The sequence below is a fragment of the Ctenocephalides felis genome, unplaced genomic scaffold (assembly GCF_003426905.1).
Source record: "Ctenocephalides felis isolate EL2017-DRISC unplaced genomic scaffold, ASM342690v1 CF-g0.4_SCAFFOLD_01886, whole genome shotgun sequence".
NCBI lineage: Eukaryota > Metazoa > Arthropoda > Insecta > Siphonaptera > Pulicidae > Ctenocephalides > Ctenocephalides felis.
Genome location: NW_020538040.1, coordinates 72512969 through 72534550, shown reverse-complemented (window position 1 = coordinate 72534550; position 21582 = coordinate 72512969). Strand labels below are relative to the sequence as shown.

Genomic DNA, 21582 nt, shown 5'->3' with positions numbered 1-21582 from the left:
TCAAGTTATGAACTTTATTTTAAATGAAAATTGTCGGAAATACTTTGTGTCTCTAGAAGCTATGTAATACACACACGTTAATACCAGAAATGAATTTTATTATGTTTTAATAAAAATTAACAAATTTGCCAACTGCAATAATTGCAGGATATCAAAATCAATATATACATATATATAGGCTGATTTCATAACAAATAAGTAGTCATACACATTAAGCATTATGATTTTTCAAAAGCATTAAGGAAACATTTCAGTAAATATTTTGTTTTGTTAATAATTAATTTATTTATTTTGTTCAAATATAGGAAACATATTTGATGCATAAAACAAGCAATTTTATAACTAAAATACCATAAAAATAACTACTGAAGCAGTAAAGGTTTATATATAGTTTTTGAAGTATCATTCTCATTCGATTCGCTAGACCGGAATAATTCAAAAATTAATGTTTGTATTTTGCTTTGAAATTGAAAAAAATACGAATCAATAATAGACGTGGTAATAATATATAAAAATACCTTGAATTTACAAACGTGCCAATTTTAATTTGAAATCAGTTTTAGATTAAGCTGGCACTAAAAATGACTTATTATGCTCCAGGAACATTCATGTATACATATTTTTGTATTGCTGTTATTATTTTATTTTATTTTATCTATTTCATTTTATATTCAATTTATTGTATTTTTTGTGTTATTTCTTTTTTGGCACATGAATTTTGTAAATAAAACAATAATAACAATAATAAATTATAACAAAGAAAATATGTATACATGTCATGTGTTGCTTTTTGACTTTATATACCATATAAGACAATGTTATGTGTCAAAATAAACAGTTTGCAATCATAGAAGAATGTGGCGAGATCAGATCCGACAAACCTATCGTGCGGCATTTTGCACAAATATAAATCAAAATTTGAAAACTGTAGACTTGTACATACAATTATAACACTCTTTATTGTAGTGCTATCAAATATTCATATCATATGACATACATATATCAAAATTTTGTTCATTTTGCTGTGCACTTACTAGTTCCGGGTTCGCCAGTTCGATTCCCGCTACCGCCATAGCCCGACATCAGGCAACTTTAATATCAAATTTTCACTTGAGGTTATAGATCTCAAATACAGCCTCAAATGAAAATCGCCTCTCGTAGGCATAGTTGCATACATAATAAAAAATGGCAGCAAAAACTTCAAGTATAGTCGTAATTGGACTGGACAACTACTGGGTTGCCATCCACTCAGAATCCATATAATAAAAAAGTCAAAACAATTACTGAATGTCCTATGAGTGACAGATTGCAATAAAAAAAATTGCTGTGCGGTATTTATTGTTTAAATTTATTCATAATTCATAATTATTATTATATTTTTCTCAATATTGGGCTCTACGGTTTTACAATTAGTAACCGCGACTTGTCAAATAATTGCTAAATTTCTCCATGATAGAAATAGCTCGCTCTGGCTGCGTAGGTGCTTTATACAGTCCAACTATTACGGTTTGTTTTGTCTTCATGCAGTGAACTCCAACCTCCTCGTACTTTGCACGGACTTCCCGATCATTTCCGGACGTGAAAATGTATTGCCGGCCGGCCAGCGTCACGCCGCCAGACTTCAGGAGATCTTGGTTATTAAAGTTGTCAATCAGCTTCGCGAGCTCCTCTTTGGTCACACCAAAATTATCCGATTTGGCCCACACCATGCCATCGCGTCCGGCAATGGCCGCTTCAGCAATACAGCGGGAACCAATTAGTTGTTTGTCTACATAATTCTGCCAACTCATGTTGGCTTATTTAAAAATAAATACCACAAAAAGGTTTTGAGATATTTATAAAAAACAATTGATAATTGACACATTCAAGATGTCACATCAAGTAATCAAAACAAAATGACACACTGAATAATTATGTCGAATCCAATATTATTCTCATAATATATATATAAATGAAGAACTCTCCCCTCCAAAACCAATTCATTCCGGTGTTCCGCAAGGCAGTGCTCTCAGTCCAATACTATATTTGCTATACACCAGTGATATGCCACTCGATCCGACATTAACGATAAGCACCTATGCTGATGACATTGCTATAACCTCAAGCCATAAAGATGTAACAACAGCTACTTTTTTACTTCAAAATTACCTGGCGAAAATAGAACTATGGCTAGATAAATGGAACATAAAAACTAACGCCAAGAAATCTCAACACCTCATCATTTCACTGAGAAGTCACACAAGTCCTGACTTGTATTTGAATAAGACAATTATACCAAACCAGGATTCCGTAAAATACCTGGGAATACATTTAGACAGTAAACTAAATTGGAAAACGCAAATTTTAAAGAAAAAAAAAAACAAATAGATTTGAAACTGAAGGAAATAAACTGGCTAATGAGAAGATCATCTAAACTGTCTCTAGAAAATAAACTCCTATTATACAAAGCAATAATAATCCCAATATGGACTTATGGGATAGAGCTATGGGGCTGCGCCAGCAAGAGTAACATTCAAATAATCCAGAGAGTACAAAACAAAACTCTGAGAATGAATTGTAAGGCTCCGTGGTTTATGACCAACCACATGATCCATAAAGACCTAAAAATTCCAACAGTGGCGGAAGTTATTAAGAACAGAAGTTTTATCTTTCAAAACAAATTGGATGCACACGTCAATCCGGAAATGCAAATAGTACAAACAGCCGAAAAATTAAAACCTGAAAAGAAAATGGCCCAGCGATTTACCGTCAACAACATAATTTCCCTGTTTTGCACAGGAAAATTTTCAAACATGTTATTTTTAATTATTATTTATTATTGATTATCGTTTTTATTATTAATACTATTATTTTAATTATTATTTATTCATTCATTTATTCTATTTCTTTTCTTTAATTTCCTTTATTCTATTTTTTTTTTCTTTTTGATTTTGATTTTCAACCATAACTTTTAACTTATAGATTGTATTGTAATCTGATTGTTAAAATTAACACAAATAAAAAAAAAAAATATATATATATATATATATATATATACATCAAAATTATTTTGTATGAAAACTAACTTATTGTGAATATGGAAGTAAAGTGGTTTATAAGTAAAAAGGCAACGTATGTCATTAATAAATTTAAAATAATTATTTAAATTTATTTATTACAATTAAATAATATTTATCTGAAACATCCTATTAAGTTTAATGGATCTGTATAAAGCCTGCAAGTGTATTTTCATATTAACATTCAAAATAATTATATTGACTAAATTTAAAAATTAAAAGATGCGTCACTAAGAGAAAAGAGAATTTTGACTTTTTATGTATATATGTGTGTGTACAGAATACCTTTACATTGAGGAAAATGTATATCGTATTTGCAAATGTTTTACATCTATCAAAATGCAAATCCTGAAAAATCTAGAATATAATATTCAGAAAATTTTGACATCGAGCACAAAAAATATGTAAAGAGAAGCGGATACTAATTTGTCAAGCGACGTAATATTAAATTATGACAGTCGACAAAAAGGGTATACGACAGATCAAGAAAAACATAATGAACAGAAAAATGTAAAAAATAGACTTAGCATATTTCAAATAATATTTTATTAGCTGAAATAAAGTGAATAATTGAACAGAATATTATAAATGAGACTATAGTATAATATGTAAATTGAGACTAATCTTATATCTTCCAATACTTTCTGTTTTACATCAAGTGGTCCTTCAATGAATCGCAAAATGTGTTGGTAAGCGGATAACTCAACAATGCCTGGGCAAATTTGGCTAATTCCAAGAATGATTCTTACGGGGAGAAAAAATCGAATAATTTCCGGGAATACCCCAAAAGCAGCCCTTTCTTTTTTACATACAAACATTTTCTAACTAAAACGTAGAAACAATTTGAGCTTCAATTTTTTTATAATGTGTAAATAAATAAGATGAATTAGCGAATTTATAAAGTTAAACTGGTAGACAGGTAAATTGTAAAATAATAGAGAGGAGAACTGGTAGATATGAACGAATATGTAGACAAATAAACAGGTTGACAGGTTAATTGGTAGATTCAAATTTATATAGAAAATCTAACCTAGAAATCGCACAAATGTCAAAAAAACAATCTTAGATAACAGTGTGTTTCTGATATGGTTCCATAACATACGAGTGACGTTGCAGTTTATGTGTAAAACGCCCGAATGCAGTATGATTCAATTAGTTTTTGCTCAGTTAATTTAGCTCAGTCATAATGATTATTTGTTTTTAAAAGTGTGCGTTGGGTACGGTTGTGACAAATTTTGCGGGTACGGTTATGACATGTATTTCTTGTCCTTCTCGAGTAAAGATTAAACAGATAAAAAAATGGAAACGAAACTTATAAAAAAAGATCTTACAAAGATTTCCTGTTAACTTTGTTTTAAAAATTATGTTTTGTCATATATTGTTATATTCTATTTATATGTTTTGTTTGAATGATTATGTTGCGCTGTCTGATAATTTTTTTTTTCGTATATATTACGAATTAAATACGTATTCTATTTTAACCTATTTTCATGCCTGTCACAACCGTTCCTCGGATGTTCACTGAACCTATGAATCCTATGATAATTATTTTAAAATCAACTAATAACATATTCATCTCGCGTTTTACTTTAAATGCATAATAAATATTTTGCTACGCTTGTACTAATTGCGAGCATCAAGTTTAAAATAATAAATGTGTTTAATTTGACAGCACTTTATAAATAGCTTTCTTGTCAATTAAATCTTAGAAGGGAAATTACTAAACTTGAGTTATAAGTAATGTCGCAAAGAAATGGCAACTTCAGTCAAAGTTTCGGAACAGTAATAATAAAATTGCATGAAATTAAGGGGCGCTTCAGAGGGTTCGAATATGAAAGTAGTAGAGTTTATATTAAACGTTGAGTATAATGAAAATATTTTTATTCTTAATTTCAATTTAATATATCTTTATATTTTAATAATTTTATAGGTATTTTATTATAGAGGAAGATTCATATCTTTTAGGCCTGAATTTTACAAAAATTCTAAATTTTCAAAAAAACTCCAATTAATCTTTTTTTTTTGTTTTGTAGTTTCAAATCATTCTAAATCGTTTAAGACCAGGTATTTATGTGAGTCTAAATTTGGCAATTCATCGATATTTTACAAAAAACAGTTTTCAAGAATTCAAAAAACATTCGATGGAACTCGGTAGGCACTCGTTAGTTAGTTTAGCGAAACAATCATGCGAGTCGTTTCTTCAGAATTAGCATAAAAACGCTAATTACTATGTCCAATTATCGCAACAAAATTGAGAATCAATTTTAAAAATTCAAAAACCGTTCAAAGATATATTAAACATGGTTATTTTAGGGATCTTTGGTAATTTAGTTAATGATTCCTTTTAGTTCGGTTGCTCACAACATTAAACATGATAAATATTTAAAACTAGCTGTAAGTGGAATTCTGTCTTAAGGCAATTAAAGCATCGTGCCTTAAGGCAAATTGCTGGAACTTCCCGTATCAAAAATTATTATTTTTTTAAAAACGATTAACATTTTTGAACAAAAAAAATTACTTTGAAAAAATAAGAATTTTGAGAAACTATAAATTGGACAAAAAATTACTTTTTTTTGAAAAAAAAATTTAAAATTTTTTTTTTTTTTTAATTTTTTTTTTTAAATTTTTTTTTTTTTATTTTGACATATTGTGGAAGATCTGAACTTTCTTTTCAAAGCAATCAATCGTACTGCTTTAACTGCATAGGGATAAAATATAAAGCGCGTAATCGCCGCGTCGCTGTCTAAAGCATAAGCATTGGTACGGAACCCATAGGAATGTTAACAAATTGTATACTTATTGTTAAAATTTCTATAAAATATCTGATAATTTTATGAGCATATGTCTAATGATCATTTTTGACCGCCAAATGGCTCATTTTTTTACTTTTTCCTCCATATCTCCGAATCCGCTAGACCTACCTTCATGAAAATTTTATCGATTCTTCATCTTGTCAATACAAGTGAAATGTTTTTTGAATTATTCAAATCGGACGCTCCGTTCTCTCAAAAACTGAGCTACCGTTTTCGGCACTTTTTGCCCCGTATCTTTGGAACGGCTAGACCTGCCTTCGCCAAAAACTAATCAGCACGTCTCCTTATCAATACGAATCAAATGTTTTTTATTATTATTCTTTTATTATTTTATTTTTATTTATATTATTTATTAGAATTATTCAAATCGGTTGACCCGTGTTCCCGAAATCGTCGACGAAACCCGCACATACATACACACACATACATACATACATACACACACATACATACATACATACACACACACACACACACACACACACACATACATCCATTTTTTCTAAGGTATGCCAAAATGTTCAGAAACCTCTGAAACGTAAAGATATATAAAAATTTTCATTTTCGATTTTTTTGCGATTACTATAACTTGCCCTACGGGAAGTTAAAAAATTAAATATTTATATTAAAATATAAATAATATAAATGTTTTTATTAAAATTTTTAGCGACTAAATAAATTAAAATATTCTAAAACAGTTTCAATAGAGTTGTATTAGTGTAGGGCTTAGCACAAAGGTCTAATTTGAATCTAAGCAATTATATTGTTGAAACCAAAACTATTATATCATAACAAATAACATAAAATAAATAAACAACTATCTATGTTCAGTAATAATCTCAGCCAATTCAATATTGTAAAAATGTGTTTTTTTAAAGAATGGTAACCTGGTCTTTTTTGGCATGGTAATTTCGAAGGGCCCGGGAGCAAAGAGGTCTAAGGTTTTACTTTAAATTTAATGAGATTTATCAAAATAATAGCTACATTATTCCACCAATGCAAAATATAAATTTTATGGGTGCGTTTTTACAGAAATAATACTGTAAATAACCTTGATCTGGTATTTTGTCAGAAATATTTATCAGTAGAGTTGGAATAATTATTTATTAAATTTATATCTTGTGTAATTGTTTATTTTAACTTAATATTTTTTTATTTGCTATTTTACATTTTTTACATCTTTGTCAGGAATGAGGATCGGCTGGTCCTTTTTACCTCATCCGGGTGTAAGCTTTTACAGATGTTATATAAAAAACTGTTGAATCTAATTTAAAATTAGCAATAGATCTTACAAAACAATTAAATAACGTATACTTAAATATTATATTGTAGTTTTGTGCACTAAATAACAGTGCTCACAACCAAAAAACTAACAACGAAAGAAAATACTTTTGCATTAGATTTTTAAACATTGCTGTTTTTCTCCCAATTACATCATCGTGAGAATAAAGGTGATATCTGGTTATAATTTTTCCGACCATCTTTAAATATTGTTGTTGAAAAATTGTTAACTTTTCTGGTTTTTGAGATATTCGTGCTGGACCTAAATGGCAAATTAAAATTTAATATGAACAGTTGATTGTTTTTTATGAAGATTATCTTAACATAAGAAAAAATAACTTAATAAAAATTTAATAGATAATTATAAAAATAAAAGTAGATTATTTATATATTTACTTTAAAAAAAACTAGCTCGATAAATATAAAAAAATATTTTTAGTTAATGCTTATAGCATCTTTTTAAAAAAAAAATCCTACGGTGCAAAATAATTAGTTTTGCAAGTTGCATTTTTAATTCTTTTTTTTTATCAATTTCTGACAACATTCTATTAATGTTTATTCAATAAATTTATTTCATTATTTTTTTGTCATTTCTAACTATGTAATACTCATTCACATCACTCGTGTAAATCTAATATATAGAAGTTAAAAAGAATTAAAAATTTCAAAATGCTACATGCGAATTTTAAACAATCTCACTTTTTTGCGTTGCTTGTGTAGCACAAAATCGAATCACTAAAATGTTTTATGTACATAATTAGCAAGATTAAATATTTGCTATAATATTAGGTTATTTACAGTAGACAAAAATAATTGCAGCCTACTGCTTAAGGTAAAATTACAATATCCACGATTTTTACCTTAATAATACATAAAAAATAAAAAGAAATGCTTGTTCAACAGTGAATTGCGCCTTGGTTCGAGATTCTAGTCATTATAAAACATTTAAAATCAATAATTACTCTATGGGAAAGCCAGACACCTTACTAGTGAATGATTAATATGCAAAATCGATTATAGACTGGAAGCCTTGTGTAGCCAACGAGCTGTAAATAAACGTATTTGTCTCTAACGTTCAATCGACAATATCGGTAACTTAGCAACAGCTAAGTTTGGAACTTTCGATCTCGTCAGGAACTTGTAACGTGCTCCTTCGTTTCGCATGTAACAATAGGTGGCCGCAAAAGAACAAAATCCATACGACTGCACCATTAATTCTAACGACGAAACTTTCCTCCACGATCAAGTTTACGGCTACAAAAAACTATTGACGGCTATAACGATAAACTTACAATAAATTCACTTCAACCATGCTATCTTTTCCTTCTCTGCCTCTAATGGCGAAGATAGCATTTGTCTGCAGTAGGAAAATATTGTTTGTATCACAATAAATGGAGAAACAACATGTGGTGCATGGCATCATGCCTTAAGACAAGTGGTTGCAACTACCAACTTTAAAAGTAAATATTAAATGAATACAAATTTGAAATTGGAGAATTATAAAACACTTGCGATGACTTTAGGCTAACAGCCCTTCATACAAAATCGACCCGTCATTTAATTTTAAAAACCGTTTTGAAAATATCCTTTATAGAATCTGAAATTTGGAAAATACATTACCGTAGTTATATTCACATTAATTTAGCCTAAATAAGACAAATTATCTATAACAAATAATGAAAAACTTTAATTTACAGGCGATCGGAAAAGTAAAAATAGATTTTCTTTTTAATTTTGGTTGGGATTTGGTTTTGCGGTGGGTTAGAAAAACTAATATGGCGTGTTTTTCATGAAAACTTGAAAGTGGTATAATTTAAATCATAGATGAGTTTAGAAAATGCTTAATATAAACACGGCACCAATTAATTATTAACAAAAATTTTTTTTTTTTTGGTAACTCGATCGGAACAAAAAGGCCAATCAAAGTGCGCAAAAAAGCATGTTTGACGATGAATATCAATGTTATTATATTTTGAATATATTATACGAATGTAAGTCGCTACATATACCGGAAAACAAATCATTCATGCAATACAATAATATTTATAATCTTACCCAATTTATTCATCAATTGATTAGATTACCTGAAACAAAAAAAAACATCATTAGTAAACACATGTAGAAACACACACACACACGCACACACCCACACATACACACATATGTATGTATATTTAAGAATATGAACAAACAGCTCTCTTTTTTCACAAATTTATTAAATAATATTAATTTTACAAACTTTTCGAGACTATACTTTTAAAAGAAGCATTGCTGAATTGATGTTACTAGCTCACACAACAAATACTGTAAATTTACGGACAGATACCAATATATTGCTCGATAACTATCTAAACCTTATACTTTTTAGTTTCTCTATATGTATGTATGTATGTATATATATATATATATATATATATATATATATATATATATATATGTACACGTATATTTAATTATAATAATTTAAAGCAATTCTTTTTAAATTAAACCGTTTTTTATCAAAAAATATTCTTTTATCTCCTAGCGACATCTATTTTTCAACTGGACCCTATTCTTTCTCATTCCTATTTCATATTTCATGACTCATTAAGTTGACCTTGTATAGAGGTATCAGACGCCGACAATTCGTAGACACTATTAGTAAGAATAAGTTGTAACTGATAACACATAATACTATTTTAGATTTTCATATTGTAGATTTTAAATTATAATACACGATGATGAGACAAACCTAGTCTCGAAACGTTTGCGAAATTAATATTATTTAATAAATTAGTACAAAAAATTAGTGCTGTTTGTTCATATTTTTAAATTAATACATTTGTATTAGTAATTAAAAAGTAAAGAATACATTTGTTATATATATATATATATATATATATATATATATATATCCAAAATAATTAATTAAGGAAATACAAATTTTCCGTTTTCAAGAGATTAATTAATTCTCAAATTAATCCCTAAGGTCCCTATTGATAAGCGTGATAAGAATAAATTAAGATTAAATAGAAAACATGAAATAGTCTTTAGAGTGAGAGGCCCCAGAAAAATAGGTATTTTAATGCAGAAAGTAGTTGGTTTATTGTTAACAAAAAAATACTAGTAATGTAGAGTGTAGAGTCATTAAAAGAATGACACATAACGTCAGAGTATTATTTTCAAATTCGACAAGCGAAAGCTGGATTTATGATAACATAGTTATTTAACAATTGTTCTATTTGGAAATTAGGTTATTTATGTGAAACGATCAAACATCAAATACAGCTATTTTACAGTTACAGAAACATAACGCAACTATTTTATCCCGAGAATTAGCCCCTTAAATTATAAAACGCCTGAAGCAATTTATGAAATACAAAAGTTTTTCTGCTAATAAATTTAATGCATTCGTTGTGCAATAAAAATGATGAGAGGTGTAGAGGTGAAAAACGTCGGGAAAACACAATGATAGTCCTATTGAACAAAGTCAGATGGTTGTTTTTTTATGTGTTATTTTTTGTGATATAATTGGTGTGATTTTCACAACATAATTGCTCAAAGTATTATTTTCAAAATCTTTTTTAAATGGTCTTCATTTACATCTCTCGCATTTCTCTATAAATTTCGCAAAACATCTGATTTCATTTAGTTTATATGCTCTGATATAAATGTCACTTTTTAGATAAAAATTAAACGTCTAATTTGTACTAAAAAATAAAAAAATGTATTAAAACTAAATTAAAAAGTAAATATGACGCTACTGTATAACCATAAATATGAAGACAAAAGTTCCATTAATTTCACGTTAGATATTTATGTATTTTTGGCAGTAATATTAATCATATTCATATGTTATTTAATATCATCAAACTAAATTATGAAAGCAATGTTCAAGTAGACTACAAAATACAATCACAAATATTTTTTATTATTTCTCGGAGTACAAAATACTTCGAAATGGGTTGAGAAACCCCCCAACCTCAACACAAGCAAAATTTTCCGTAGTTTTGTGATTGTGTTTTCAACGAAAAATTTGATGAAAATTTACAATATACTTATAATTAAGGTAAACCATTATTAAAGAACGAATGTTATCAGTTTACCATAAGTAGTGAACTGATATTATATTTTCTTAATGAAAATTGTACAAAATATAATTTTAGTAATATGATTATATATCATAGATAAAATCTGATTAAAAAAAGTTACGTTGGTAAAATTTGTTGCTCATTTTTAGAATATGTAGTTATGCGTTTCGTTACATAATAATCAACCGAATCTATTTTATTTATTTGGTGCGATTCAAGAAGTATAAAAACATGAACTGTTGATATTTATTAACATATTGGATTTACATAAATCACAATAAAGTTGTGAATGTAGTATTTAACATCATTTATTCATTTTGAAAATCAAAATATTTTCAAGAAGTTTATATTTAGCAAATTTGTTCAAAAGAATACAAATAATAGTGGTAATTATTTTATTATTTGAACAACGGCATTTTTCAGAAATAAGCAAAAAACATTTAAAAATGCATTTAGTAAAATTAAAATTTTATTGTAACATCAAAATAGTTAACATTCTTTACTTTCCGATAATTTTGATACAAAAACCAATTTGATAATTTTATGTTTTCTCGACATTTTAATTCATTCTGACTCGCTTGAGACCAAAACTGAAAAAAGTAAGTGTGCGTGCATGTGAAAGAGAAACTGTTGCTTTTTGAACGACGATCGAACAAACCGTGGTTTCATAATTAGCAGATAAGTGCAAAACTTTTCGTCCGCATTAGCCAAAAACCTCAAGCAATTTTAAGATTCAAAAACATTTCGAAAGTTATTGATTGGACATCGTGCTGATTAGTTTTTGGTAAAGATTAACCCTACTTTTATTCGTAATTATTTGCTAAGAAAATGTATTAATTTTTCAATACAAATTGATAATGAATACATTTTTTTTACAGAAACAAATCTGAATATGGGCTGAAAATCGGGATGCGATGGACGGCGAGAACAGAATCATCCTCAACGTAGGAGGAATTAGGTAACAAACAATAAAACAATACATTTTAAATTACTGCATGTAATTAAAAGAAATAGCTAGTGGGGCGCATGGCATTGTGCCTTAAGCCAAACTGCTGGAACTTCCCGTACCAAAAATTTGTTTTTAAAAAAAATTAACATTTTTGAAAGAAATTTACTCTGGAAAAAATAGATTTTTCAGAAACTATAAATTTTTGACAAAAATTTACTTTTTTTGAATAAAAAAGACTTTTTGAAGAAAAATTTAATTTGAAATATTTTGGAAAATTTTCAAAGCAATCGTACTGCTTTAACTGCGTAGAGACAAAATATCGAATCGCGTAAGCGCCGCGTCGCCGTCTAACGGATAAACATTGGTACAGAACCCATAGGAATGTAAACAAAATTTATACTTATTGTTAAAAACTTTATAAATTATCTGATAATTTGATGTGCATATATTTAATGATCATTTTTGACCGCCAAATGGCATTTTTTTACTTTTTTTACTAGATCTCTGAAACCGCTAGACCTGCCTTCCCAAAAAATTTACCAGTTGTTCATTTCGTCAATACAAGTAAAATGTTTCTTGAATTATTAAAATCGGACGCTGCGTTCTCTTAAAAACTGAGATACCGTTTTTAGCACTTTTTGCTCCGTATCTTCGGAACGGCTAGACCTGCTTTCGCCAAAAACTAATTAGCACGTCTCCTTATCAATATTAATTGAACGTTTTTTGAGTTATTCAAATCGGTTGATCGGTGTTCCTGAAATCGTCAACCAAAATTCGTATCCGCACAAACACACGCGAACACACACATACACACACACACATACATCCATTTTTTCTAAGGTATGCCAAAATATTCAGAAATTTTTGAAACGTCAAGATATGTAAAAATTTTCTTTTCGATTTTTTTGCGATTACTTTAACTTGCCCTACGGGAAGTTACTAGGTGTATATGGCATTGTGCCTTAAGGCAAATTTCTGGAAATTCTCGTATCAGAATTAAATATTTGAGAGAAAAAAATCAGTAATCAATGAATGTTGATACATGATTAATAACAATTGTTTTAAACATCTTTAAAAAGATAATTATAATCTCTATATATTTTATCGTTCATAAAATATGCAGGATATACAGAAAAAACACTTGAGAAAGTTTATATTAGCAGGTTGTGCCGAATAAATCCATCTGAGGAAATATTTCTTATGTTTAGAATAACGCATTTGAAATATATACATTTTCAGACTGCTTTGTAAATTTAAAATTCTTATTTGAAGTATTAAACTTTGTATATCTTTGAAAATTTCAAATAAAAATTTTCTGGAAATTTTGAAATTTGCTTGAACCGTGTGAGTGAATTTTAAAAATTAACAATCTCGGTACAGATCCCAACAAAATTGTAACAAAATTAGTACACATTTTTGAAAATTTTATTAAATATCTGATAGTTCGATGGGAGAAAAATTGCATCCAAACATACAAACACACACCAACATACATCCATTTTTTCTAAAGAATGCCAAAATAAAAACCTTCAAAACGTGAAGATATGCAAAAATTTTCATTCGCGTTTTTTTGCGATTACTATAACTTGCCCTACAGGAAGTTAATAATGTTTATAAATTGTATTTATAAAATGCAGATAATTTAGTTAATTTATATTTGCTAGATTTTCGTAGTGTCAAGTCTCAACTCGAACTTCGACTTGAAATTGAAAAGGCAGAACACGAAACTTACTACCAGAAAATTCATATAAATTCAAATTGATGAAAACGATGTTAATAAATCGAAAAGTATCCGAATATGAGTTTCAATTGTAATACATTTAATAAATATTTGAGTATTATTGCAATGTTAAATAAATATTAAAAGGTAATGAAATTTGTATTTATTGCTGTTACAAATGTCATAGTATCATAATTATGCTCGTTAGCTCACAGTTTACTCGTACATACATTTTTTTAATTCATTTTAAATTTGTTTCTTATAAATACGAAATTGTATGATATTCTCTATTTATAGTAAATCTAGATATATACATTGCTTTTAGATAATTTATTTTACTATATTCAGCGTACTTCTGAAACATATTGCTTCAATTTCATTTTGCCTTTATGGTTTTATTTTTGATTTCAAAACATTGACATACAGAACTTATACGTTTGATCCTAAAGCTAATATCCTTTGAAAATTAACAAATAAAATATAAAAAACTCCATTTAAAACTAAAATATGTAGAAGAATACATGCTGTTCAAGAAAATTTATAAAATACTAGAATAATTATCTAGAATAATTGTCGGTTTTTGTTAATAATTAAGCTCGTTGTAGCCGAAATGCAAAAAATCTATTCTAAAGACTGAATTGTTGAATTCTAAAGATTATTTCAGTGATTTTTTTTAACATTTTAAGGAATTAAATTCAAATACATGACGAAGAAAACAATTGATCCTTGTAGGATTAAAGCGTTGTTATTAGCTACTTGTGTTAAAATATGTTATGCTAAAATTGGATATAATATTTGATTTTTATAAAATAATTAATAACAAATCTTATATGGAATATAAACTAACGATCAAAATTTATGCTGATCATTCTACTTTTGTTCATATCATTTCACATTTATTAATTATATTAGAGCGAGAACAGCAAAAAAACAATATAATTATAAAACATAACTTTGTATTTGGTTACAAAAATCTTTTATAAAATGTAAAAAAAACGCAAATATGACCCAACAAAATTTAGAGATTACAGTTTGACATTTTTACTTGCATTTATGTGGATGTTTTCGACCTCGAAAATACTCTTATTTTACATTTCCAACATTTGTTTCTATTTCTATAAATAAATACAATTAAAATAACAAGATATATATATATGACAAAAAAGAAAAACTATTAGCAGTTTTCCAAAAAAATCACATCTCCGAGTTTAAAAAAAGGTTTTTTAAAAAAAACAACGAAATTTATCGGATATTAATAGTACACTGACAAACTGTGACTACATTATAAAATCGATTATCGATTTTATATGTGTGACTAAATTACTGAAATATATTTTATAATTTAATGAAGAAGTTAATTGCATTTATGCAATACACAAATATTTTCTTTATTTTCAGATACGAAACATATAAAGCTACTCTGAAAAAAATACCAGCAACTCGTCTTTCCAGGCTGACTGAAGCTCTCGCAAACTATGATCCAATACTAAATGAATATTTCTTCGACAGACATCCAGGTGTATTTGCTCAAGTTCTGAACTACTACAGGTATGTGCATGGTATCACATTTAAATATCATCATACAGTATCGAAATTTCGTCTCAAATACATTCATCGCCTCTCTGAAGTAATTTCGGGATCCTGTAAACGTCTTTGCTTTCCCGTTTATAACATCACCGAAATCAACAATGTTATCTTCTGGATTGTTTTTGCAATACCGTGTTACAGCATGAAGAATCAAAACAAGGAATAATATCTTATTTAAAGGTGAATTGAAACCCGAAGCTATTTGTAAAACACATCAACGTCGTACACAAGCTCCACCTTATAAATTGTAATAATGATGCGTAGGTTGATACATTAAATTTGTTTTGATACAGGTTCAAAGCGAAACGATAAATAAGCGCGTGGGAATTTAATTTAACCTTTTATTTTACAAAATACGAATTTATGATTCTGTAATATGGAAGCAAAGTCCGTTCCGAATGGGAGCATTTGAGATAGAAGACCGGTAATTGAATTTCGCTAAAATGCACAGAAATCATTACAAGGAGAAAAGGGTCAATGACAAAAGGTGAATGATTTTCAGGACGGGGAAACTGCACTACCCGACGGACGTGTGCGGGCCGTTGTTCGAAGAAGAGCTCGAGTTCTGGGGACTGGACTCGAATCAAGTGGAACCGTGCTGTTGGAGCACTTACAGCGTTCACAGGGACACCCAGGTAATTAAACTAATATTCGAATCTATTCAGAAGAACATTTAAATTCAACAGGCAATTGAATTAAACCAAGAATACCAATCGTCGTCCACGCGCGCACTCGCATAGGACGCCTTCATCGCAATGCGATGGCTTATGCCATTCAGGATGACATTATTATTGAGAGTATATATATATAAATATATATATATATATATATATATATATATATAAATAAGTCGGGTTTTCCTTCCTGGCAAAATAACTCCAGAACGCACGAACCGATTTCGACAATTTTGCATTCTTTGGAAAGGTCTCGGGCTCCGCAAGGTTTGTAGCTAAGATATTTAGTGGTGCATGGCATCGTGCCCTAATGCAAATTGCTGGAACTTTACGCACCGCAATTAAAAATTCTAGTAATGACATTAGTGAGAATTATCAGAATTATGCTTGGTTAAGTCAACGAGCAATTCTTGCCGCCAAGAAATATGATGTACACGCACTGATTTTTACCATTAAATCAAAAATTGCTGGCGATTTGGTGACATACCAATGATTCTGACTGGTCTTCCGTTTGACTTCAAACGATTGCAATTTCCATTTCGCCTTGCGTTTGCAATGACAATTAATAAGTCACAAGGCCAATCGCTTAGTGTTTGCGAGATAAATTTCAAATAGATCATTTATAAAATCATTGTTTTTCACTGTTGTATAATATAATCAAATTTTTCCTTTTCAAATATAAAACAAAAAAATTCTTCATCTTTCTCACGAAACCATCTGGTGGCGAAACGGAGTTCGTCGTATTTGCTAGTATATATATAAATATATAAACATATACATATGTGATTAATTTCTTGGAGGGCGTAACATCAAGTAAAAAATAAATAAAGTAAAGATCTTATAAAATCCGTCACAAAAAATAGACTCACTATTTTAAAAAACAAAATAATTAACCCCAACCTGAGCTGAACTTCCACAAAAGATACAATTTGTCTGCCTTACATTAAGGAACTTTATCCTTTGTGGTAAAAACTTTTTAATAACGCAAATCTTCGTTTAATATGCAACATCGATTTGATGCTTAATTCCTTTTTCTCAAATTTGAAGCCGCGAACTAAATTGGAACGAGCAATGGCTGTGATTCTACCTACATTGACGAAACAGAACAGAACCTTATTAAACGTTTAAAACAACACGACAATAACTCAAAAAACAAAAATCAAGGTCAAACGATGATACCAGAACATTTAAAACTAAATAACCATACGTTCAATTTTTATGACGTAAGGGTTCTTTATCATAGGTCAAAAGTCTCACGAAGACGCTTTGCGAAATCGTCTTTTATTTTCTTATTGTTAGAGGAACTGATGCTCTAGCTTTCCTTGCAAAAAAAACTATTAACTTAAATTTAATCCATAAAAATATTTTATTGCTTTAATAAAGTAATCACTGACATTGAATGCTTGTTTTCAATTATTAATTATTCACAAGTTATGTGTTCATAATATGTATCAGTGTTAATCTAAGAATTAACGCTTACAGAAGTAATGCTTTCTGTAATTTTCTAATTTAAGATTTAGATATATATAGTCTGTCCTTTTAGTTTCTTTCTCTTTCTTTCTTTTTATTCTTGCTCTGATTATATTTAGTTTTAAACGTTACTTTTTCTAGAACTACTGATGATGACGTAGAATCTTTCGCCGAAACGTATGGAAAAATAAAGATGTTTTAAAACTCTTTACTTTATTTATTTCTTACTTGATGTTACGCCCTCCACGAAATTAATCATACAATTCAACATCAAATTTAAACATCTCCATCATATATATATATATATATATATATATATATATATATATATATATTAAAATTGAAAAATTTATTTGATAGCCCTTTATTTATCGATATGCAAAGACTACATTTTAATGAATAACTGAACAATTAGCCTGACTAAGTCTGACTACAAGTCTGACCAAGCCTGACTCTCTGACTCCAAGATTGACTCCAAGTTTGACTGCTGATCTAAATCTTTACTACTTCTTATATACTAAATATTTGTACACAAAACATGATTCTGAAATCTAACAGCAAGGACGGAAGAACTTCGGAAAACCTTCAAATAGCACGTAGTGCTTTGACAAAATTAATAATGATAAATTATATTTATGATCACAGAATAGAATATTTAAACAAATTAGCAACCCTAAAAATTATTGCTCATTCTCAAAGATTGATAAAGAAGCAAAATAAGATATATAAAATTTGAAGTTATTAGGCCGAAATTTTATGATAGTGCAGTAGTATATTATCTTTCTAAAATGATGTGCCTGCACAGTTCTATTTATTACTTTGGCCTGCGGGACAGTAGCTAAGACGATATTATGCAGGACGGATATCATGACCAATCAGGATAAAAAAATGTTTTTGTCAAAGAAATACATTTGATTACTTTTATGTAAACACAAAGAATAAAACTTTGAATATAAAATAATCATAAAAGAACAAATATTCTCTTTGTAATTAAAGAAATCGCACAGATCACTATCGATACGCATGACAAGAATACATTGAAGTTATGTTGAAAATTATCTTTGCAATATAAAAAATAGATAACTAAAACCACTACAAGTTATTACGTATTCACAAATAATTTACGATATATACTTAATATAAAAAATTCTAGTGAAGTACATATGGCAATATTAAAATAATATGAAAACATCAATATTGTATAACTGAATAACTGTTAATAAGGAAAAATCATTTGAGCACAGAAATCTACAACTTACTAATTAATCCAAACATAAAGTTATGCTTCTTTACTGTTAAACTTCGGCTAATTATTTCGACTTTATTTTTTATATAAAATATTTATTCCACTTTATCTCTAGAAGCAACTCGTTGATTAAAGTTGAGTTGAGTTTATTTTAAACTTACTGGTTTTAAAAGTTCCGAACAGGAGCTTCAAAGGAAAAATTTATAAAAGCACGCACATAAATACAATTAAAAAATCTAAAGTATATAATAAAATTATAATGTTTAGAACAATTACGAACATCGACTACCATATCATCTCGTTCATTTCGTATCTGGTTCATTTTTTAAGTTATAATAAGCCTATCAATGGAACAAATTTGCATTTGTTATTTGAATTAGGTTTTGTGAATGGTTCATTATGCAAAATATTCAGTACCGGCTTCAAATATTCAAATACCGACGTTGTACATACTAAATATTCGAAATATATAATGAAATAAATTATATTGGGTAATCATAAACAAGATCAGACAACTTCACAACGTTGCAGTTTTCAAAATATTAAAAAAAAGCATTATATTTTTCTGATAAAAAAAAAATCTTTTAACTTATTTTTGACTAGCAATAAGTAAAACTAACAAAATAATAAAAATAGTATGAGTAAAACAAGCGATACAACAACATGTGTATTGCAGGCTGGATGACTCATCTAATTCAATTAAGGTGAATTGTGTTGTTTTGACTTAATTATGACACAGGAATTAATATATATATATATATATATATATATATATATATATGTGTGTGTGTGTGTGTGTGTGTGTGTGTGCGTGTGTGTATGTGCAACATAATGCACCATGTATATTATAATACATTGTATACAATGTAAATATTTCGCATACCGCCAAGAAATGCATTTGATTAAAATTCTCGATACATAGTTATTTTGAAACTATAATAGGCACGAACAATACAGTCAATTAATGAAATATATTTCATAATCAATTTCCATAATAGCATAATCCTATAACAAATAATACAATTTACCGATAATATCGCATTATAAAATACGATTTCCATTAGAATTGATAAAATCTGCGAACGACATAAACTTATGAGATATATATTCTTCATATTTAATATGACAAACACAGGGATTATAGAGAAACTGCGCCACTGAAAATAATAAATTGCATATTGTGCAACCTCACATATAAATATATGCTGAATATAATCATGATATAACAAAAATTTATGTAATATTAAAGTAGGGTTGGTATATATGCACTTGTCTATGATGAGAGATAAATGAACATAAAAAATCCATAATCTGTGCAAGTCTGAGTTTTTTGTGAGATTTTTTATTACATCGCAGTGCTAAACCAGGTCGTTTTTAATTGCAACAATATTACGGCTAGAAATTTGCTTCTAAATGTTTGCTCATATTCAACAGTGTAAAATAAATAATATAGACAATTTTAAACTTCCCGTAGGGCAAGTTATAGTAATTGCAAAAAAATCGAAAATGAAAATTTTTATATATCTTAATGTTTGAAAGGTTTCTGAATATTTTGGCATACCTTATAAAAATGGATGTATGTGTGCGTGTGTGTGTGCGGATACAAGTTTTCGTCGACGATTTCGGAAACACCGATCAACCGATTTGAATAATTCAAGAAACATTCGATTTCGTATTGATGAGGAAACGTGCTGATTAGTTTTTGGCGAAGGCAGGTCTAGCCGTTCCGAAGATACGGGACAAAAAGTGTCAAAAACGGTAACTTCAGTTTCTAAGAGAACGGAGCGTCCGATTTTATTAATTCAAAAAACATTTTACTTGTATTGACAAGATAAAGAACTGATTAAATTTTTGCGAAGGCAGGTCCAGCGGTTATGGACTCTCAATAAAAATAAGTTAAAAAAATGTCGTTTGGCACCCCACTAGTTTTTATTTTATATATAGTTAGTTAAGTAATACATAAATTTTGATGCCAAATTTTTAGCATTCACTACTTAATTTATTACTGTGCATCTTATAGTCCACTTTTAATTTTCTTGTAATTTATTCTACATAGTTTTTATGTGATGACTTTATGTAGAACAGAAAAAAGCTAGAACATTATTTTCCACAGTCGGGAATGAGGGCAAAAAAGTTGCAAGCGATAGTAGACTAAAACTTAGTTTTTGCATATTATTAGGATGTTAGCAAAGAATGTTATATGAAACTTCTAGTTTCTGACTTGAAGTCGAACTTGGGTATCATTCGGAAAGAGTGCCAAATTCCGATAAATCTTAAAAAAATATAAAACTATCAATTTTGCCTTATGCTAAAAATTCAAGATTTCCATACCTCCAAGGCGATAAAATTTGGAAAGTGAGTTAAAAATTTCATTACAATATGTAATGAAATGTTAAAACATAATATAATTAATCAACTCTACATAATAACATTTTTCTATTTCAAATAAATTCTTTATTATATATCAAATTAAAACTTTGTATGTTATAAGTTTTATCAAAGTATCAAAATAGTAGTAGTTTAATTTATTTCCATAATGATTAAGAAAGTTACGGCATTTTTGTCAGTGCCCTCGAGAGGCATAAATTTAAATCCGGCTCTGTGTGTAGCATGCTTGAAGGTAAATGATAAATTATTTTTAAAATTTATAGATGTTTTTTAAATTTTGAACGTCACTAAATATTATAATTAACTTTAAGTAATATCAGACAAATAA

The 21582-nt window shown here is 28.4% G+C and overlaps 1 protein-coding gene and 1 pseudogene across 1 annotated transcript in view; one reads left to right on the top strand and one right to left on the bottom strand.

Annotated features, from left to right (window-relative positions):
• LOC113375310 (potassium voltage-gated channel protein Shaw-like) overlaps nucleotides 1–21582 on the top strand; it is a 227974-nt gene that overhangs the window by 135501 nt on the left and 70891 nt on the right. Inside the window, exons 4-6 of the mRNA XM_026615248.1 lie at nucleotides 12099–12178; nucleotides 15288–15437; nucleotides 15979–16111. Coding sequence (XP_026471033.1) covers nucleotides 12135–12178; nucleotides 15288–15437; nucleotides 15979–16111 — 327 coding nt within the window. The 5' untranslated portion in view covers nucleotides 12099–12134. The remainder of the gene's footprint in view (nucleotides 1–12098; nucleotides 12179–15287; nucleotides 15438–15978; nucleotides 16112–21582) is intronic.
• LOC113375143 lies at nucleotides 1410–1790 on the bottom strand (annotated as a pseudogene).